Source organism: Wolffia australiana, chromosome 16 (genome assembly GCF_029677425.1).
Source record: "Wolffia australiana isolate 7733 chromosome 16, ASM2967742v1".
NCBI classification, from domain to species: Eukaryota; Viridiplantae; Streptophyta; class Magnoliopsida; order Alismatales; family Araceae; genus Wolffia; species Wolffia australiana.
This window is the reverse complement of record NC_135850.1, coordinates 1409261-1430532: the sequence shown is the minus strand read 5'-3', so window position 1 is coordinate 1430532 and position 21272 is coordinate 1409261. Positions and strand designations below refer to the sequence as shown.

General features: G+C 47.2%; 1 protein-coding gene across 1 annotated transcript; it reads left to right on the top strand.

Annotated features, from left to right (window-relative positions):
* Window positions 1-18554: 18554 nt before the first annotated feature.
* Window positions 18555-20672, top strand: LOC144713752 (uncharacterized protein At4g15970-like). Its single transcript, XM_078588428.1, has 4 exons — window positions 18555-18704; window positions 19176-19541; window positions 20022-20503; window positions 20610-20672. The coding sequence occupies exons 1-4, from the start codon at window positions 18564-18566 to the stop codon at window positions 20614-20616; spliced, it is 996 nt and encodes a 331-aa protein (XP_078444554.1). The 5' UTR covers window positions 18555-18563; the 3' UTR covers window positions 20617-20672.
* Window positions 20673-21272: the final 600 nt, after the last annotated feature.

Sequence of the window (21272 nt, the reverse complement as noted above, 5' to 3'; positions counted from 1 at the left end):
TAGACGTAGGTGAGCGTGTGAGGTTAAGCGAAGAAACATCAGTTTTGAGTACCTTACCTGTTCGGAATGAGCCGGGTCGGCCCGTCCCGTGCGTGCACCACCCAGCGGGAGTCATCCCGTTCGGCGCCGTAGCATCCTCCTCCGTCCGGACGAAGGTCGGGAGGTCTACCCCCGTCTCTGAGTGACCCCATCAACGTCTCGGAGGCTGGCAACCCCTTTGGTTGTCGACAACTGTACGTACTAGATACTCGACGCCCCTGCATTTCATCCTAGGATTTCCTCATAGGACACCCATGTCGGACGACTTTCACGGAGTAGACGTCCGACTTTGTCGCCCTCGCCACCAAATCCCACACCTCGGTGACGGCAGGACCTCGTCCCCGACGTTGTCCTACATTATATTGGTATCAGAGCAGGCTGTGGTTGCTCACAACTCGTCTCCAACGCTGCATTTGCATCACTAGCTGCATCCGCATTGCATCGCATTACATCGTTTTCAAAAGGCATATAGGATTCCCTAGGGATGGCCATAGAGACGCGATCGACCCAGAGAGCTCAACGTAGAGGTCCTACCTCCCCGCAACGTTCAGAACCGTCACCCGACGAGAGAGGCAATGCTACTGCCCTCTCGGAACATCGTCCCGCGACACCGGCCAATACCACCGCCTATTGAAGCCGCGCGGACCGCACCCGCCGATACGGATGCCCCGAGTCATCCGGACCACGCGACTCCACTAGTACGTCTCGTGACCCCCGGACTTCCCCACATGACTCACCGTAGTCCCGTGGCGAGTCCCCACCCAGTGATTACAAAGAAGAGACGGTCGTAGGTTGTCGACCGCACGGGAAGACCCCCGTGGATGAGATCACACCCTGGAGTGCCGCTATTCGCGGGCGAGGCGCAGGACGTAGATGAGGAGGAACACACTGCCAGCTTCGACCCCAGGAGGACCCGTCTGAAGACCAAGGGGCATACTTTGCGCCATGGCAGCCAGGATGGAGCGCATGGAGTGGATGCTAGCACGCCCGCGATCTCCCGTACATGGGGCTGAACCCATGCTCCCCGCCCGAGGACGACGTCGTGACCCGCCTAGGGCCGCATGACCTGCGCACCAACGGAGGAGGCCCTACGACGAAGACGATGACGTGTACGAGGACTTCGACCACAGATACGACGACTTCCCATACCATGGACATCTGGACCGAGACCCGGCACGAGGCCCACAAGACGCCCGTACTCGGGATAGGCGACACCCGCGGGATGACTACGCCCATGGATATGAGGCCGACCGACCGGCCCGCTTGGACCACTACGTTCGACGATGTGACCGCGATTTGGATGCCGACTACCCGGCCATCCGAGACGACCCTGTCCGGCCCTGTGACCACCGGCAGGTAGCGGACATACCTTCCCGCCGCGATGACCACGTCCGGCCCCAGCATCATCGGTACGAGGAGGTTGACGACGCCCCTCAATACCCGCCACGCGAGACGCCTGAAGGCCGCGTCCCTCACGACGATAGTCCTCGCTACCGGGACAACCATGACCGCAAGTTGATCCTGCCTCGACGACGTGTCGACCCATGTCACGAGGACTACCCAGTGCCTGAGCAGCACTCGGACGACAAAGAGTGTCGACAGGAGGAGCACCGCGCCCGCATCCAGAGGAGCGTGCGTGCCGACGTTGCCGTCTTCGAGGGTTCACGGAAACCCGAGGAGTTCATTGACTGGGAGTCGAGCATGAACTCCTACTTTCGGTGGTACCGCATGGACGACGACCTATGCGTCGAGTATGCAAAGACGAAACTCGGCAGACAGGCCAAGATTGTTTGGGAGAACGAGCGCGTCGCCGCCGAGCGACGAGGACGACCCATCACGTAATGGGTCGACATGGCGCAGAAGCTTCGGAGCAAATACGTTCCTCGATAGTACCATATGTCATTGTTCCTCTCGTGGCTCGACCTTAGGCAAGGTCGGCTCACCGTGACGGAATACATCGAGGCATTCGAGGAATGTCGGATGTGCTGTCGATTCGTGGAAGACCTGCGAATCATTATCGGGTTGTTCGCCCACGGGCTCGGACCGGCCCTACACAACGAGGTTCTCAAGTGTAACCCGGCTGAGGTGGACGAGGCGTATCACCTAGTCAAGCACATGGATCCTCCGAGTGACGAGGCGACACTACCCAACGCGACCACCACACCTCGGACTACATCGGTACGATCTGTTCCTGTTCGGACTACCCCGCCCGCGACCATACGAGCTACTCAGACCTCCGGGGGGCAAGGAACCGCCCCCCCCCCCACTTCAGTGGGGTCTACCCCACCTGCTCAGGTCGTCACGAACGACACTCTGACCTGTAGCATCACTGTCAGTCAAGCACACGTAACGTGCTTGAAGTGCCAAGGAAGAGGGCACCGGGCAAACCAATGCCCATCATCAGCACTGTTGATCGACGTTGGAGACGTTGACCCTGGCTATACGGAGGACGTGGAGGCCATGCAAGATGAACACTATCACAAGGAGGAAGAGTTTGCCATCGAGTACGAGGAACCCGACGGACAGCTCGGGTACATCCAGATCACGGTACCTCGTGTGACTCCCCCCACTCCACCACAAGCCCCGAACCATTCGCTGGCCAACATAGCCGTTGACCAGCCCAACACCAGTAGGGCGCATCCACCACCTCGAGCCGGCCCACCTGTCCAGACCGCTCCAGTAGAGCCCCGACCGGACGCTATGGTAGACGTGTCGCTTCGCACCTCGATCTTTTACACCTATGTCAAGATCAATGACAAAGTGTGTAAATTGATCGTTGATAGTGGGAGTTGCATCAATGCCATATCCGATACGATGGTTACCGACTCAGGCTAACCCCGATCCCACATCTGACTCTCGACGACGTATCATGGATAGACGCTTCATCGCTACTAGTGAAGAGCCAGTGCCGCGTCCCGTTGAAGGTGAGCGCCTACGATGAGAGCGTCCTCTGTGACGTACTTCCTACAAAAGTGGGAAGCATCATCTTGGGCCGTCCCTGGCTATATGACCACGACGTCACTCTAGCCGGAAGGACGAACACGTGTTCATTCCTACACCAGGGACGATGGGTCACTTGGCACTCGTGTAAAATGAAACCGACGAACAAGCTGGTCCAAACCAAGCCCGTGGGGCTAATGGTTATTCGAGGCCCCTTGTTCGTTCGAGACTTGGGCCGCGAGGGCGACGACACGCCCCTATGTGTCGCCGTCACCCTCGACGTCTCCGCTGACCCACCCGTAGAGCATCGACCACCTGAGATCGAAGATCTTGTATCGGGGTTTGGTGATGTTTTCCCCGAGGAGCTGCCCGGTTAGCTACCGCCTATGCGTAGCATCCAACACGCGATTGATCTCGTGCCTGGTGCGTCATTGCCAAACCTGCCCCACTACTGGATGGAGCCGTAGAGATACGAGGAGCTACGACGACAGGTCTACGAGCTACTCACAAAGGGCCTCATCCAGGAGAGCCTCAGCCCTTGCGCGGTACCTGCTCTCCTAACTCCGGAGAAGGATGGCACTTGGCGCATGTGTTGCGACAGCTGCGCCATCAACAAGATAACGGTTCGATACCGTTTTCCCATTCCTCACGTCTAGGACCTCTTCGACATGATGGCTGGTGCCACTATCTTCTCAAAGATAGACCTACGCAGTGGCTACCATCAGGTTCGGATTCGTCCCGGTGAGGAATGGAAGACCGCCTTTAAGATAAAGGACGGGTTGTATGAGTGTAGAGTCATACCCTTCGGCCTCTCCAACGCGCCAAGTACATTTTAGTGCCTCATGAACGAGGTACTACGCGCTTTTATCGAGAGGTTTGTCGTTGTCTACTTTGACAACATCCTCATCTACACCCGCTCGAGAGATGAGCACCTCGATCACCTCCGACAGGTCTGCACTGTCCTACGGCGCGAACAATTATACGCACACCACATGAAGTGTAGCTTCCTCACCTTGGAAGTCACCTTCCTCGGGTTCATCGTATCCGCCCAGGGCGTTGCCGCGGACCCGGACAGGGTCCGGGCCATTATGTCATGGCCGTCACCGGCCAGCCTCCATGACGTACGGAGCTTCATCGGTCTTGCTACTTTCAACCGGCGCTTCGTACATAACTTCAGTTTTGTTATGGCTTCCATCACTGACTGCCTCAAGGTGGAGCCGTTCACTTGGACGCAGGCCGTCGAACAAGCTTTCCAGCATGTGAAGCTCTTGATGATGCAGCCGCCCGTCCTCTGCCTACCTGACTAAGGGAAGGTGTTCGAGGTTACCTGTGACGCCTCAGGCGTTGGGATCGGTGGTGTCCTCAACCAGGAGGGTCACCCCGTTGAGTTCTTCAGCGAGAAGCTGAACGACGCTAGACTCCGTTACTCGACATACGACAAGGAGTTCTATGTCGTCGTCCAAGCACTGAGACACTAGCGACACTATCTCCTTTCCAAGGAGTTCGTGCTCTTCTCAGACCATGAGGCGCTCAAATATTTGCACTCCCAGCAGAAGTTGAGTGATCGTCACACGAGATGGGTCGAGTATTTGCAGGACTATTCCTTCGTCATCAAGCACAAGAAGGGCAAGGATAACGTTGTCGCCAACACACTTAGCCGACGAGCCCACGTGCTCAACATCATGAGGGTGAAGGTCCTCGGGTTCGAGAGCATCTGGGAGGGTTACGACAGTTGCCCCTACTTTGGACCGATCGTCTTTAGAGTTCAACAGGGATCGTCCCACGACTACCGGGACTACGTCATCACCGATGACTATCTGTTCTACCAGAACCGACTATGCATGCCACACACGTCCCTGTGCGACTTCCTCACATGGGAATGTCATGCCGGAGGTCTTAGTGGTCACTTTGGACGTGACAAGACCATCTCTGCCGTAGAATACCAATTCTACTGGCCATTGCTGAAGCGCGACGTCGACAACATTATTGCCCAATGCCGCGTATGTGCCTTGGCCAAACAGGTCAAGAAGAGCGCCGGGTTGTACACCCCGCTACCAACGCCTAAGCGTCCCTAGGACGATGTTAGCATGGACTTTGTTCTAGGACTGCCCTGGACAGCACGACGACACGATTCCATCATGGTCGTCGTTGATAGGTTCTTGAAGATGGCGCACTTCGTGGCCTGCGCGAAGATATCCGATGCCACGAAGGTCGCACAACTGTTCTTCCGAGAAATCGTGCGCCTCCATGGCCTGCCAGCTTCGACCGTGTCAGATCGAGACGTACGCTTCACGAGCTACTTCTGGAAGACATTATGGAGTCTCCTCGACACAGGGCTCAAATCTGCAGACCGATGGTCAAATGGAGGTTGTAAATTGGAGTTTGGGCAACCTCCTATGCTCTTTAGTGGGCGAAAACCTCACGCCTTGGGATTTGATCATCCCTCATGCCGAATTCCCATACAACTCCGCGGTGTACTGTACCACCGGGTTGATTCCCTTTGAGCTCGTCTATGGCCAAGCCCCTCGTCGCCCACTGGACTTAGCACCTGTTGACCCGCATGTTAGGGTATCTGAGGATGGCATTGCATTCGCCCAGCATATTTCTGAATTGCATGAGCATATCCATGATAGGATCAATAGCCAAAATGCATTGTACAAGCAGTCTGCCGACTTGCACCACCGACCCCGAGTCTTTGATGTGGTAGACCTAATGATGGTTCGGCTTAGGCCGAAGAGATACTCTCCCGGGATGGCTACAAAGCTACACGCTCGTAGTGCTGGCCTGTTATGGATCCTCCGAAGGGTGGGCAAAAATGCTTACGTCGTTGAGATTCCTCCTAGGTGGGGAATAAGCTCCACGTTCAATGTGGCGGATTTGGCTCCATACCGAACCCCTTCTCACCCCCTCGACCAAGCCTCTATAGACCCTTTCAGTGTGAGTAAGTTTGCCACGACCACTCCCCCGTTTGTTTCACCCAATTGGCACGAGGCAATCGATTGTGTACTGCAAGAGATAATTGACTATGCAGGGAATGAAGTCTCAAGGAGGTTCTTGTTATGGTGGCTGGAACAGACCAGCGCAGACGACACGTGGATATTAGAGGCAGAGCTCCGCCTCCTTTGACCGATCTACTCCAGCCGCAGCCCTTCGACACACCTCACTCGCTGGAGTCGAGTTCTTCCGACCCCGGAAGGATTGATGGCGCAGCACCAGTCGCAGCCCCAGAAACGTCTTCGGAGATGTCATCATTGCCCCCGACACCTCCAGCCGTACGTGTTCGACCCGCACGGCAAGCTAAGGCGACGGTACGCATGCCTGGATTCAAATACCCTAGGTAACGAGCACTTTACCATCGTCTTTATGTTTTCTCTTTCGTTCATCGTTTTGGTTTTGATTTGCATCGTTCGCCATTTAAAACACGTCAGGGTCATGTAAAGAGGGAGGTTAACCCTATACGGATCTCCCCTCCCCCCTCCTCTCGTTCCATGTCCTTCCTAGTCATTTTGGTTCCTAGGGTCTTCATTGTTGTGTTTGTCTTTTTGGTCTAAGGGCCATCCATTCCTCCCCCTATATAAGGGAAGAAGCGATGCCCAAAAACTCACCCTCGTTGAATTTGAAGATTTGTGTTTTCTTACGTTAAGAAGAAAGGGTCACGCACCAGGAGAAGTAGAGGAGGAGAAGAGGAGGAAGAGGAGGAAGAAGGGGAAGATGAGGGAAGAGGAAGCCAGCCCGCCGCCACCGCCCCGGTCGTCGCCGGCAACCACCCCCCCCGTCTTCGGCCATCCCGACGCTGTCCATCCTGTCGCACCTCCTGCCGCGTCGCTGCCGTCCACCCTCGACCACCGACGTTGCGTCCTCACCTCGCGCCTCGCCTTCGTGCCGCGATGTAACACCGCACCTTCGTGCCGCGACGTAACGCCGCGCCGCGTCCTCGCCACGCGTCGCATCAACGAGCCACGTCGTAGCGCCGCGCCGCGCCCTCCTCTCGCGCCGCGCCATCGCGCTGAGATGAAGCGCCGCACGTGCCTCCCCACGCACGTCGCCACCGAGAGCTTCGCCCCCGCACCGTGCCGGTCTGTTGCACCACGGCCCGACGTCTCCTACGCCTTGGTTGTAGCCGTGTGATCGCGTCTCCACCGTCCCCCCCGATCCTTAGGTCGGGAGCGAAGCGGTTACCCCCGTCGACCTGCCGTCGCAAAACCCGCCCGGCCTCGACCACCGCTGTGCCAATACCCGCTGGTACCTGACCGATAGGAACCGTTCCGCGCCATCTGCCTCGTGCCATCCGCCTCGCGCCATCCGCCTCGCACTCACCGCGCTCACCTCCTGCGCCACACCGCGCCCGCCATGCTGCGCCGCGCTCACCGCGCAGCGCCCAACCGCACCTGCTGCGTCGCGCCTCTGCGCCGCGCCTGCTGCGTGTTACTTGCCGTCAATTGCTGTATCCACCGCGCTGATCGGCGCCGTCTTCTACGGTCAGGCGTCTACACGCGCCCAGACTGTCTGCCACATCCGGTCTCCCCGACAATGCTGACGCATCAGTCGAACTTGATGGCGCAGCACCGTCCGACCCCACAAATTCATCATGCAAGGAGCCAGCACCGTCATCGAGCCCGCCACCGACACGTGTCCAGCCGACACGACGAGCCGCTGCATTGACGCGCGACCCCGGGTTTAGATACTTGGCATGACGACGCACCACCTCTATCTTCAGAGCGTTCAACCTATCCGTTCTTATTTCCTTTTCGTCGATTTTCGTCTTTCACTTGTCATTGTAGTGAGGGGAAGGCCCATATGAGGACATCTTCCCCTCCCCTCCGCCAATACTTTAGTGGGCCTTCATTTTCTTCCTTTCTTCTTTTTTCCCTTTTGTTGTTATGGGGGCCCATTTTCCTCTCTCCTATATAAGGGAGGGAATGGCGCCCCCCTATACACTCTTGAATTTTTCCACAAAGTTATAACATAAGAATTTGAAGAGTCGCGTTCGTGAGAAGAGGAAAAAGAAAGAAAGAAGAAGAAGAAGAAAGAAGGAGGAAGAAGAAGAGGAAGGAGGAGGAGAAGAAGAAGGAGAAAAGAGAAGAGAAGGTGAGCACTGCCGCTGCCGCCGACCTGCCGCCGCCGCCGATCACGCAGTTCGCCGACCCGCCACCGCTCACCGCCTGAGCTGCCCCTCGTCAGCTCAGCCTCCGCTCGACGTTTTTGTGTCGCCACCGCTGACCACGCACCGTCCGGGCCGCTCCGCTTCCTTCGCCACCGACTCCGCCCGCACCGGCGCTAGTCGACGCCTCTCCACCGCCGTCGCCCCTCCGCCGCGATCGCCGCTTCCAGCCCCGTGCGGATAGCTCCCCCCGTGCGCCGCGCGAGCTGCTGACCGCGTGCGTCGACCCCGTCTCCCGCGCAGCCTCGTCCCTACGCCTTATCCCTGCATACCGTCCAGCCCCCCGCGGACAGCTCCCCGTGCGCGCCGCATGAGCTGCTGACCACGCGCGCCAACTCCGTTGCCAGCACGACCTCGTCCCTGCGCCTTGCCCTGGGAGCATCCGCATCAGTTCGCCAGCCCCGCTGCTAGCATGCTCGGTGCCCGCTGATTTACACCGGGCTGCAAGTCCGGCCCGCGCCCAGTGCACGAGCGCTGCCTAACGGTTGCGCCGCCTAACGGTCGCGCCGCCCCGTGCCAGAACCTCCTGCTATGCCACCCCGCCGACCGCCTTCGACCACGCCCGGCGCACGAGCGCTGCCTATGGGTCGCGCCGCCCCGCGCCAGAATCTCCTGCTACGCCACCCCGCCGACCGCCTTCGATTGTGCCCGACTTGCTTGTACGCCGGCGCCGACGTTCATTTGACGCCCACGCCCACTCCACCTTCCCGGCGGCCCGAGCGCCTTCGCCACTACCCGCTCAATGGCACTCTGGACTCTTGCTATTTCCCGGATCTCCGATACAAAATATCTGTCACCAGCGCGACGAAGGTACCCCTGCTCACTGCCCTTTACGTCTCTTACTTTCTTCAGTGCGCTTTCGATTCGCCTCTTCCACGCGGTTAGGTAGGTGAGAGCGAGACAGGTTGAGAAAACGACGAATATTTATCCAGAGTCTTACCTGCCTTGTAAGAGTCGGGTTCACCCAACGCGTGTGAGCACTTTAGCGGGGTTTCCCGTTCGGCGGCGTACTCGGCCTTGACCCACTCGGGCGAGGTTCAGGAGGTCCGTCTGACCTCACTCATAGCGATCCCATCAATCTCTAGAACGGCATACACCGCTCGTCGGCGCACGCACGTACGACAGTAGGATTTTCACGCATTTCACGCATTCATTGTCTTTATACTTACCTATTCGTCAGCATTCTCGGACGACGCTGCCTGTTGTCGTCCAATTGATCTCTCGATTTGATACCGAGCTGCTACCCATAGTGTCGACCGAACGACGTCTTGACGACGTCCGGCATCAGAACTCCTTCACGAGACGAAGACAACCACTCCTGGGACCACGACGAGGTACGTCGTGCTGCCCCCGTCTTTTATTTCTTGAAGTATATTTGTTGTTGCCTCCACCATGCTCGGGTTAGACGTAGGCGAGCGTGTGAGGTTGAATGAAGAAACATCAATTTTGAGCGTCTTACCTGTCCGGAACGAGCCGGGTCGGCCCGTCTCGTGCGTGCACCACTCGACGAGAGTCATCCCGTTCGGTGCCGTAGCATCCTTGTCCGTCCAGACGAAGGTTGGGAGGTCTACCCCCGTCTCTGGGCGACTCCATCGACGTCTCGGAGGCTGGCGACCCCTTCGGTTGTCGGCAACTGTACGTACTAGATACCCGACGCCCCTGCATTTCATCCTAGGATTTCCTCATAGGACACCTGTGTCGGACGACTTCCACGGAGTAGATGTCCGACTTTGTCGCCCTCGCCACCGAATCCCACACCTCGGTGACGACAGGACCTCGTCCCTGATGTTGTCCTGCATCAAAGAGGTTATGCATACCTCACACCTTACGGTATTTCCTTATCTAGGAGATGCACGCCGATGGTTTTAGCAGACATTTGGGTGTCAATCCTTAGAGTACTAATTCTACTAGCCGTCATTGAAGAGGAATGTCGGGAAGATTGTCCCCTCCTACTTGATTTTTACGAAAGCCAAGATGGCAAAGCAGAATGCAAGACTCTATATGCCCTTACCCATATTGACACGTCTTTGGGTTAATGTTAGCATTAATCTTGTCCTCGATCTATTGAGGACAGCCGACAACACGATTCCACCATGGTCATAGTAAACAAGTTCAATAAGATAGCACACTTTAGACTCCGCTCGAAGAGAGCAGATGCATCGTAAGTAGTGCGTCTATTTTTTGATGAGATCCTCCGCTAGCATGGAACACCACAATCAATCGTGAAGGATTGCGAGTATATGGAGCACGACCGGAGGCCGGACGAGGAGTTTTGAGATTGACGCCCTGCTCGACACCCCAGAGGCGACCCACAGGACATTCGTGCGAGGGATAGCCGGCATCCACGTGGTGACTCCGGCTATATGTACTAATAACTTGCAAATTATAATGTTAAATTGATGTATATAACATTACATTTATGTGTTTTAATGGCCATATTTGCAGGTTATTATATATAAATGGATATAAATGACTTACACTTTGATTTTATTATTGATTTGAAATTTTAGTATTTTTACCTGTTATTTAACAAATTTGCATTCAATAAATTTTTTTTACAGGGCTTAAAATTATTGGATAAAGGATGGTAAGGGTTTATTAAAAAACATGGTATGCTGAAAAGTACAAGGCACAACGTGAACAAGAAAAAGGTACGTTTTGTCCTTTTTGTTTTATTGATTTTTTTGTGCATTTATTGAAGGATACTTTTGGCATGTATTAAAAAGATCTAAAAGATACCTCGCATGAGCAGTAAGTTCGCCGCATCCATTTATTGCACGCGGTAACCGACACACGTACATTTATGAGGATTCTTTGTATTACACGCACGCAAAATTGATTCGCCGCATGCATTTAATGCACGCTGTGCATTAAAAAAATTCTGGTGCGGTTACATCTTTAATTTTTTTATTCAAAAAAATGCTGACGTGGCGCAATCTGAGCCACACAAAATGAATTTTCATTTCTCTCTTTTGATAGCACTGGTTGCACCATTTTAGCATGCAAAAACGTGGAATAGTGTGATTCGAGGGTAGTGAAAATAAGACAACAAATTAGAAAATGCCACTTTTTATTGCATGGAAGAGAGATAAAAGAGATCCAACAGTTAAGATTAATTGCTTGTAAAATGGTGATATCGTGAGATCTAGCCGTCCGATTGAGCTGAAATTTTGACGCCATGTTTGTCTTTTTCCCATCTATGATCCATATGGTTGGATTTTAAAATAGACGTAGGAAAGAAAGAGAAATTCTCTTTTTGAAGTTCTCCCCAAGGATTTGGCTAGGAAGGACAAAGGAGTTGCTTTGGAGGTCGACAGATCCTGATTCATCATGAAAAGTTGTAAGTTTCTAATTTGCTCTTTGAGCTTCTTCTTGAAAGATGCTAAAATGCCATGGCATGGGCGGAATGTACATGCCCTTGAAGTTGATTTTAAATGAAATTAGCACTGCATTTTGGTTTGGATTCAAGATCTGTTTTCTAATCTTTAGTTCTACATTGATTTGGATCCATTCTGTATTTTTACAATTTTAAATTAGGGTCAAATTTCTTCTCTAATCCATTTTCCCCCAAATTAGTCTGCTTTCTGTCTCTAGGTTAAATCATCTATTTCTCTCTAGATTTCAAGATTGATTATTGAAAATTTCAATAAAACATATAAATATAAAATACTTAAATCTAAAATTTTATATAAAATATCCTCCATCGTCAAGTCCAATTTGAAAAATCCCTTTTGTACTTATTAATTCCCAAATTTTAATGCATACAAAGTGTTTTGATAAATCACCCTCATTGGAAGATTGGAAATCCAAATTGATCTGATAAAATAATCAATATTATCCTATCCAAAGTGACTGAAAATATTAAAATGAAAATTAAAGTTTTTACATAATTTTGATTAATTATAAACATAATTAAGGTCAATTAAATGCAAATTAATTCATTCTTGAATTAATTGATTTGAAATTGGATAAACATTATTGCTTAGTGCCTCCTTGTGGTTCGACACATTGCGTGCTCTATACATAGTATTTAGTGACCAAGGGTTATTATAAATTTTATTGCATAAATCTAAAAACCCAAACAACGACGAAATTAACACACCAATTTTAGGCTTATCAATTGGCACCGTTGCCGGGAGGCACGGTGAGGATTTAAAATTACACATTAAGAAATTCAAATTTATTGAGCATAATTGTCTTGCTACGTTCTGAATTTCTAGTAAAATCTTGTTTTGAATTTAGAATTTTGATTCTATCAAAACAGATCGCGGGAATTGAAAGTTTTTCTATTTGTTTTTCTTTGTTTTGCTTTTCTTGTTTAGATAATCTGTCTTCTCCTCAAAACAAACTATCCGGTATTTATTTTTTAAAACAAACTATCGGAGATATGTTTATTTATTTCTTGATTGAACTAACGTGTAATATTCTTTTTCTTGAGTGCTTGAGTTACAAAAGAAGGCGGTCATCACAATTGGGACTTCTAGACATCCATTGAGGTAATTTTTACTTCTATTTTTATTCTCACACTCTGATATTACAGAAAGGGAAGATCCTCTCTAATGAGAAAATGGAACATAATAGAAGTCCGACAAACAATACAATCAGTGGACAAGGTACGCATCATAAAATGATTAGGGAAATGATGGGGTTTCCTACATATCCTTTAGATTTGCATGAAAATACTGCTTGTAAAAAATTAGAGAATTGTATGCGCCACCAAGATTTGAAGAATATTGTGAACTGAAGGAAAATTCTTATACGAAACATAGAGATGATCTTAGGGAAAACTTGAAGGGTTTTGAAGAAAGAAAAATTGGATCTTTTGAAAACCCTAATTTTGAATTTGAGAATTCTCTAAATTATCCTAGATATCGGAAGCCACCATCTCCTAAAGCCATAAGTCCAGGTATAAGTTCTTCTACTAATATTATGGATGTGAGTAGTGGCTCCCAAATTAATACCACCATGACTTATATCCCTACTAGATCAAGTTCTCCAACAACCAATGAATCACCTATTAGTGCTCCTTTCCATGATCATTCTCAAATAGTTCTGGTTGTCCAAACTATGATATCCATGATATCTCAAGTAAAGGATCATATGATGGAGTTCAATGAAAGAATTACAAAAATATAGAATGATAGATGTCACGGATTTGTAGGTGACATAGTAAGCAAACAAAATAGTGGAGGATTAGTCCAATTATGAGATAAAATAAGAAACTCAACACTTCAAAACTCTCAAATAACATTTGAAAAACCTGTAGGAAAACCTCCTAGGAGAAGGAACTTATATAAGAAGCCGTTGGAACAAAGAGAGTTAAAAATTACATGGTAAATTGGAGAAACAAAATTCAAGAATGTAGTTATAGATCTTGGTTCCAATCTGAATACATACCTTCTTCTATGTTTGAGAGACACCATATAGGAAGGTTAATGCCCTCTTCTGATGCTATTTGTTTTGATGATGGAGTCCAGATAGCTTCTAAAGAAAAAAATCTCTAATATTTTCATTGATATAGAGGGGTTTCGATTCAGATCTGATTTTGTGATCCTTCAAGGAAAATCGAAGAAAACACCCTTAGTTTTTGGTAGATCTTTCTTGAAAACAGCTGGAGCTATGATTGTTATTGAGGAAGGAGAGGTAATCCTTAGAAAATAAGATAATATTGTGTCCCTTAGTTCAGATATTTCTGATAGAAAAAGTGTACACTTTGAGGATTACATTAAAAAAATTCCTAAGGAAGAAATTGTGGTAGACGATTTATCATCTCAACTTAGTTGTATCCCTGAAACAGTTGATTCATCATTACCATCCATTAGTACACCTTCCCAAAACTTCTATAAACCATCATGCATATCATCTCAAGTGGGACTTTTTGCTTTGAAAATAGTTAATCTCCACTTGACAAATGATATGAAGAAACTAAATGATCAAAAAGAGTGAGATGCATGAAAGGACAGAAAAGTTGAAAATGGAGAATGAATCATTGACTAAAAAGTTTTATGCCTTACTAAAGAAGGAAAATAGATGTATGAATGGAAGGACGGTTAAAGATTTTGACATGAGAAGGATATATGGGGGTCATAGGAGTGAGTATTTAGGGAATCATGGAATGTATGAGCATTAAAGATGGATTCCTAGCGATATATGTCGATGAAGACAAAAGGTATTTCAACCCAAAATCAGGAGTGAAGAGTGTGGATTCCCAAATCCATCTTAGAACCATTTAAAACAATATCACATAAGAAATTATGGATTCCAAAGTTCATTACAGAGCCATTTGTATGACCCTAAATATTAACATTCATATAGCTTGTATTTTTCTTTGTTTGCATTTTTACTTTCACAAATAATGGGAACTAACCTGATTCCCCAGCTTTTATTTTTGTTTTGCTTTTAGTTTTTATTTTTCCAGGAATAAAAAAAAAGAAGAAACACAATTTTTACACGCGGTAACGAGATCTCAGCTAAACATTAGTAAGTTCTTAAAAAATCAAGGATCATGCCTATGCAGGTTTGCAATTCTGAACTTCTGAATTACATTTACATCTATGCATTGAGGACATTGCATATTTTAGTAGGGGAAAAAATATTTCATATTTTTAGAATTGCAAATCTTTGTTTGGATCATTATGTCATAATCTATGCATTGAGGGGGTGTTTGTCAGATAAATTCCATTTATAATTGAAAACCCACCTTTAGGGGACCTTCTTCATCCATTAATTCTAATTACATGTGTAGGAAAGTTTGGCTTTATAGCGCATCATGATCATGCAACGATGAAACAAACCTTGATTTTCGATAATGTGGGAGTTAATTTCTAAATGGCTAGGGTATCTAGTGGATGTGTAGGGGATGGGAAAATCGAAGGATTGAAGCACTATGACCCAAAAAGGTAGAGATTTAAGTGAATTGAAGACCCCCACCGTGCCACCATTCACTGAGCCGATCCTAATTGGATGTTTTATTCTTTCATTGAGTCAATCCTACTTTATGGGGGAAGATAGGCATTTGTCCAAGTCTTAAAGCACAGAATTTCCCTTTCTTTGATTCTCCATTCACTTTGCCGTTCCATTTATCATTCCATATGCCATACACCTTTCCATTTCCTTGAACCTTTCTCTAACCAACAGGCTTTCATGGGTGGTAGCCATCTCCCAAGCCATTCTATCTCCGTTTCTATGGGATCATGTACATCCCATCTCTATCATCATTTCTGTCTAATTTCACTCTATAATTGCTTAATACCTCTTCTTCTCTTCAATGATTTTACATAATGCCCTCACTAGAGTCAACGATCATTCTCTTCTATCTACTTTTACACAATGTTTTAGTATGTTATTTACCCCTTACAAAAAAAAAGAAAAAAAGAAAAGGGTCCTCAACTTCAAGCAAAATATGGAGAGTAAAAAAAAAGAAATTGTGGGCATTGTTTTGTGGTAGGCATTTTAGTATATCAATCTTGATACAAGATATTGCTTATTGAATCTAGTGAGGGCATCACATATGATTATATTTCTTTCAATATACATCTCATTAGTCTAAGTCTTGGGAGAAGGCAACCTGAAATGATATATCCATTATGGAACCATACATTCCATATCCATCTCTTCCTCTTTGTGCATTCCATCTTTTGTTCGTTCTTATTATCTTACCCATGCCATCGATTCTGAAGTAAACCTCATCACATATATATCCCTAATACAACATTCGATATTCTGTGCTAACTGGGAGGCGGAGAATGTCTAGCTTTTATCATAAAGTTGGAGGAAACTTAGTGGAGAATTTTAACATAAAGTAGCTGCTACCCGGAAAAGAGTGACCTTGATATAAGAGGTGAGAGGTCCCCCACTTGAAGAGTGCAGCCAGGAACCTTTAGATCATAGTGACAAATCTAGGGAGATGTACATCTTTCTATCTCATTTCATTAGCTCTACCCGAACCAAGAGGGATGGCACTCATACTCCTGACAAGGTGGAATCCAAATTGTCGAGGGGAGTTTCTTTTGAGCATATTATTGATATCTCTAACACTTCACGTAGATGAATGAGGAATGATGGATAAGGAAATCATCTAAAGTAACAATGGTACATTGCTAAGGGACTAGCAATGATTTCAGTGGGGGGTATGATAACTTGCAAAATATAATGTTAATTTGATGTATATCACACTACATCCATCTACAATTCATACAAGTCCCCTCCATTAATACACTGTCTACCATCCATCCATCCATCCATTCATCATCTACCATCTGCCCATCCACATCCACATAAACATTCACCATTGAGACGCCCATCACAGCTAAAAGCAAGAAAAAAAATCTTATTCTGTTTCATCTAAATTATAAAATGGATCACCCAAGGGACAGAAGAAATAACGTCATATTGATATGATGCCAAATAAAGCAAGAGTTAAAGGGATTCAAAGTATTAAAGTGAGAAGAAGTAGGCCGAAAAGGTGTTCTGTACTTCAGGAAAATAGAAAAAGTAATGTAGAATGGAAGATTAAAGAAGATAATTTAAGTAAAACAAGAGAAAAATGGTTGATAGAAATATTGTGAGGAAGCCAGTGCTGTGACGAAATGTTGATTCGAATAGCAGATGGCAACAAGAATAAAGCAAAGAGAAGAGAGGGACAAGGAGAGAGAGCCTTGGGGGATGAAAAGACAGTCTGATTTCTTCATTTTATAAATCAGAGTATTAGACATTGACCTTGAGCTATCGGGAAAGCAAAGCAAGACGTTACGTGTTGGAATTATCTTCAGCGCATGCCACTCTTATTGATCTCTCCATCTCTCTCTATCTCTCTCGACAAACCTTATTCACATACGTTATATTTATGCTTCCATTTTCTTTTCGCTCTTGATTTTAGAAATAGTGTTAGGGAATGGCACATCCGGGACGTGACACCACAGACGTGACCGAATGGATGACTAAATGTGACGGATGGTGACGTGATGAAATTTTCCTCCCGTCACCGTTCTGTCACGCGTCCCAGTATATGGAGAAAAAACCATCACGTTACTGCCACACGTCCCTCTGTTTGGCCTCCCGTCACGTCCCGTCGTCAGATGGTGTCACCGTCACCGGTGACGTGAAAAAAACCTAATTTTTTCCAATTATTAGGGAAAGTTGGAGGACAGAGAATCAGAGGGGTATATCTCCAATTACTTATAGGCGGTGTCGGTTTACGTGCGCAAAAAAATAGGGACTTCTTTGCAAAATGCAAAGAAATCAATTAGCGATGCCACACGGCGAAATCTTGGCTACGGGACGGAAAGCTTAAAAAATAATGATTTTTATACATATTTTATGTCCGTTTTTAACTTTTTCAAAAATCCGTGACGCCCGTCATCCGTGATGGCCGTTCTGTTACGTCACACGTCTGAGGCACCCCGTCACCGTCACATCCCCGTCACGATCAATGTCACAGTCACCGTCACGGACACCTAGTTCCGTCACCATCACCGTGACCGTCACGTCATCCGTCATGATTCGGTCACGGTGACGTGGGACGTGACGGATGACGTCGAACGATCCCTAATCAGTGTATAAGAATAAGAGAGCATACAATAAACAGAAGATGGAGACAGATCCAGAGAGAGGGAGGAAATTTATGACACACATATATAGATATTAATTACCCCGGTCCAATTCAGGGAGCTAAGACTGCCTATCCAAAACCATGGACATTGACCTTGTGCTACCGGAAAAATCAAAGTAGGACCGTATGTATTCGAATTATCTTCAGCGTACGCAATCACTCTTATGGATATCTCCATACTCTCTCTCTCTCTCTCTCTCCACATAGACATTGCCTCGTTCTTCCCATTTTCTTTTCCCTCGTCCTCAGGCCTTCTCCACAAGGAATAACCGCTTTATCAAAAAGAGATTACCAAGACCTTAAACGAATCTTCCGTTGACTGTTCCAATAGTGGGTGGTGCCGTTGTCCCCTGCGGACTTTGGAAACCGAATTCATTAGCCTCCTCTTCTCCCCCGCTCGCTGCTGTAAGATGCATCAACCCGCAGTTATGTACACACTAAATCATCTTTATCCTGCGTGTGTACCAAGTTGAATGCCACATGCTGAATGGAAATGTAGAAACTCGATGCAAAGATGTTTTTGACGAGTAGACCGAGAGGGATAGTTAAATTTTTTAATTTTGTCTGACGCAAGGAATTTCCACACCTACTCGTATCATATCGAGCCGAAGAATACATCCTGTTCCCAGAAACTTTCTCTTTCGTCCTACCATTCAGACGTTCCGTATTGGCGCCGTCAACATTTTTCATGTAGACACGGACTTTACGGACCTTCCGGCCGTAACACTTTGTTTTAAACGAAAAGATCGCTGTATTCATACTCGTCTCTGTCTTTAGTTCATTGATAATCAATAGCCGATTCAGGAAGGAACGATGAGAACGTTGATGCTAAGCTTGCTTGTGATCGCCGGAGTGGCGCTCCTCTACGCAGTAACCTGCTACAACGTCTCTGTCTTCAACCTCCTTCCAGTGTTCCGAGGGAGCTCTGAACATCCAAGCAACATCTCGACCACGGTGAGCCGCCAAGTCTTCGTGAAGTTTGGATACTCGTTTTCTGAGTATCCCTTGCCAGTTCATCAGTGTCCGTTCCTTCCGTTACTTTCTCCGAGTGGTTTTCTTCTGGAATTTTAGCTTCTCTAATAATCATCTCCTCTTAACCATAATACTTCTTAACCTCAAATACCTTCTGAGTCATTAGGGGTGGTCTCTCTCGTCACAAAGGCCTGAATAAGTTTGCTATGATCAGTTACTGATTTCTCTCCACAATCTAGTTCTTTGTTATCATTATCATTTTTACCGCAACCTGGTTCCTCATGTTTGTCGTTACTGGTTCACAGAACGGCACTTGCTATTCATGTCAGAGACCGTTTCTCATCATGATCACTTTTTTCCACAAATTATCGTACATTTAAGCGGCAAATGAAACATAAAGAAATAAAATGGTTGGCGTTTGGAGCGTTGAATTCTCTGTTTTTGCTGGAGCAGGTTAGTGATGAAATCATGCTCAGGACTGTGCTTGAAAAGGCAGCCATGGGAAATAGAACCGTGATATTGACTTCTCTAAATGAGGCATGGGCAGCTCCTGGTTCTATAATTGAACTCTTCTTTGAGAGTTTCTGGACAGGAGAAAACACCAAAAGGTTTGTAGAGCACTTAGTTATCATTGCTCTCGACGAGAAGGCATACGCCAGATGCAGATCGATGCACGTCAATTGCTACCCTCTGAAGACCGAAGGTGTAGATTTCTCAACGGAGAAGAAATTTATGACGGAGGATTATCTGAAGATGGTGTGGAGAAAGATAGAGTTCCTGCACAGCGTCCTAGAACTCGGTTATAGCTTCATTTTCACGGTAATCACCTGATGTTGCTCAATTAAATGTTTCACCAATTCCGCGACTAATTTTTATTGCTCGTTATCTTTCTATAATCAGCAGATTTTGGCCCTTTAAACTTTGTTCTTGTTGACTTCGCTCGTGGAGACCATTAGACATCTTTGTTCCTGTAGTGTTACGATCGAAAGCCCATGTCAGAAACTGAATGTATGAAGCTGAATTTCAGACATCACATTCTGGTTTGTGAGTTGCAAAAAATATTTCTTATATGAGGAAGCCAATACCTGAAATTTGACAAAGGAAATGATTTATCCTCGGCCCAGAACGAGCCTTAGTCATTTATCATCTCCTTTCTAGCTTCCGACGCATTTATTTGACTTCAATCAATGTGTCTAGAGTCCACCCATGTACATAATTTCAGGTTTATGTGAATCTTGGACCGAGTGGAACATTTTATTTCCGAATAGGTTTCTCTCGCCCTCACTATATTACTTGCAGGACGCTGATGTGATTTGGTTCAGAGACCCCATGCCTGTGTTCCATCCGGAGGGTGATGTCCAGATGTCGTGTGATTATTTCAATGGCAACCCCGATTACTTGTCAAACACACTTAACACCGGGTTCAAATACGTGAGATCTAACGAAAAAACCCGACGTTTCTACAAGTATTGGTACGAATCGAGGAAAGCCCACCCGGGGATGCACGACCAGGAAGTGTTCAATCTTATCAAGGGTGACCAATACGTCCGCGAGATTGGGTTGAGATTTAAACTAATTCCGACGGTCTACTTTTCCGGGATTTGCCAGCCGAGCAGGGACTTTAACCGGGTTTGTACCATGCATGCAAATTGCTGCATCGGATTACAGCATAAGTTGAACGACATGCGAGTCATGCTGGAGGATTGGAGGATGTATAGAGTACTGAAGGAAATGTTAAACAGCACCCACCAGAGCAGGTGGAGAGTTCCACAAAAGTGCCGGTAATGCAAACTATCCATAATGACCGCTCTTTATTTCCATTTTCTGTGTCTTTTCTTTTTTATTTCATTCCCACACAGAGGTAAAGAAATAATTATTGTATTTCAGAGTTTAATGGTCTCGCTGAAACTGATTATTTGGTGGCTTCCTGGGATTGATCGCGGTTGAATGGTATGCTGAGAATTTCTTTTATTTTTAGTTACCTTTTCTGCAAGTGTCCCTGACTGTAATTTTCCTTTTTATTCCTCTCAGAAGAAAATACAAGTGCTGGGTTGAGAGTAGCCTCGAGTTGACGTTTTCTTTAAAGATCATACGTAAGTGCTGGGCTGGGATTAGCCTCAAATTGAGGTTTTCTTTAAATATCATACGTAAGTTCTGGGTTGGGATTTGAGAGTACACGTGCATAGAGTTGATTGTTTTCATTTTATAAATTTGCTCTACTTGGTGCGTGAGGATTCGGCTTCACGGGCTCGTCTGTCTCCGAGGGAGGCAAGGCGTCTACCAAATGTAGTGTAGTAATTAGCGTGGCCTAGTTCAAAGCACCCAATCTTGATCTGAAAGGCTGTCGGCCACGATTGATAGAGTTAATGAGATGAAATTGACAATCAAGGACTTTAACTTCTGCAGTTTTGCTGAGCTACCTTGAGGAACAATCATAGAAGATATAATTGTTAAACTGCTGTACCAAAAAAAAATCATGATAGATCTGGAGTGTACCTGAAGTTGCCTGATAACATGCAAATAACCATTTGAGTATCTCCCATATTAGAT

Coding starts and splice junctions, on each gene's coding strand:
- LOC144713752 (XM_078588428.1), top strand. CDS start 18,564: ATGAGAACGTTGATGCTAAGCTTGCTTGTGATCGCCGGAGTGGCGCTC. Junction 18,705..19,175: donor CAAGCAACATCTCGACCACG/GTGAGCCGCCAA, acceptor TTGCTGGAGCAG/GTTAGTGATGAAATCATGCT. Junction 19,542..20,021: donor GTTATAGCTTCATTTTCACG/GTAATCACCTGA, acceptor TATTACTTGCAG/GACGCTGATGTGATTTGGTT.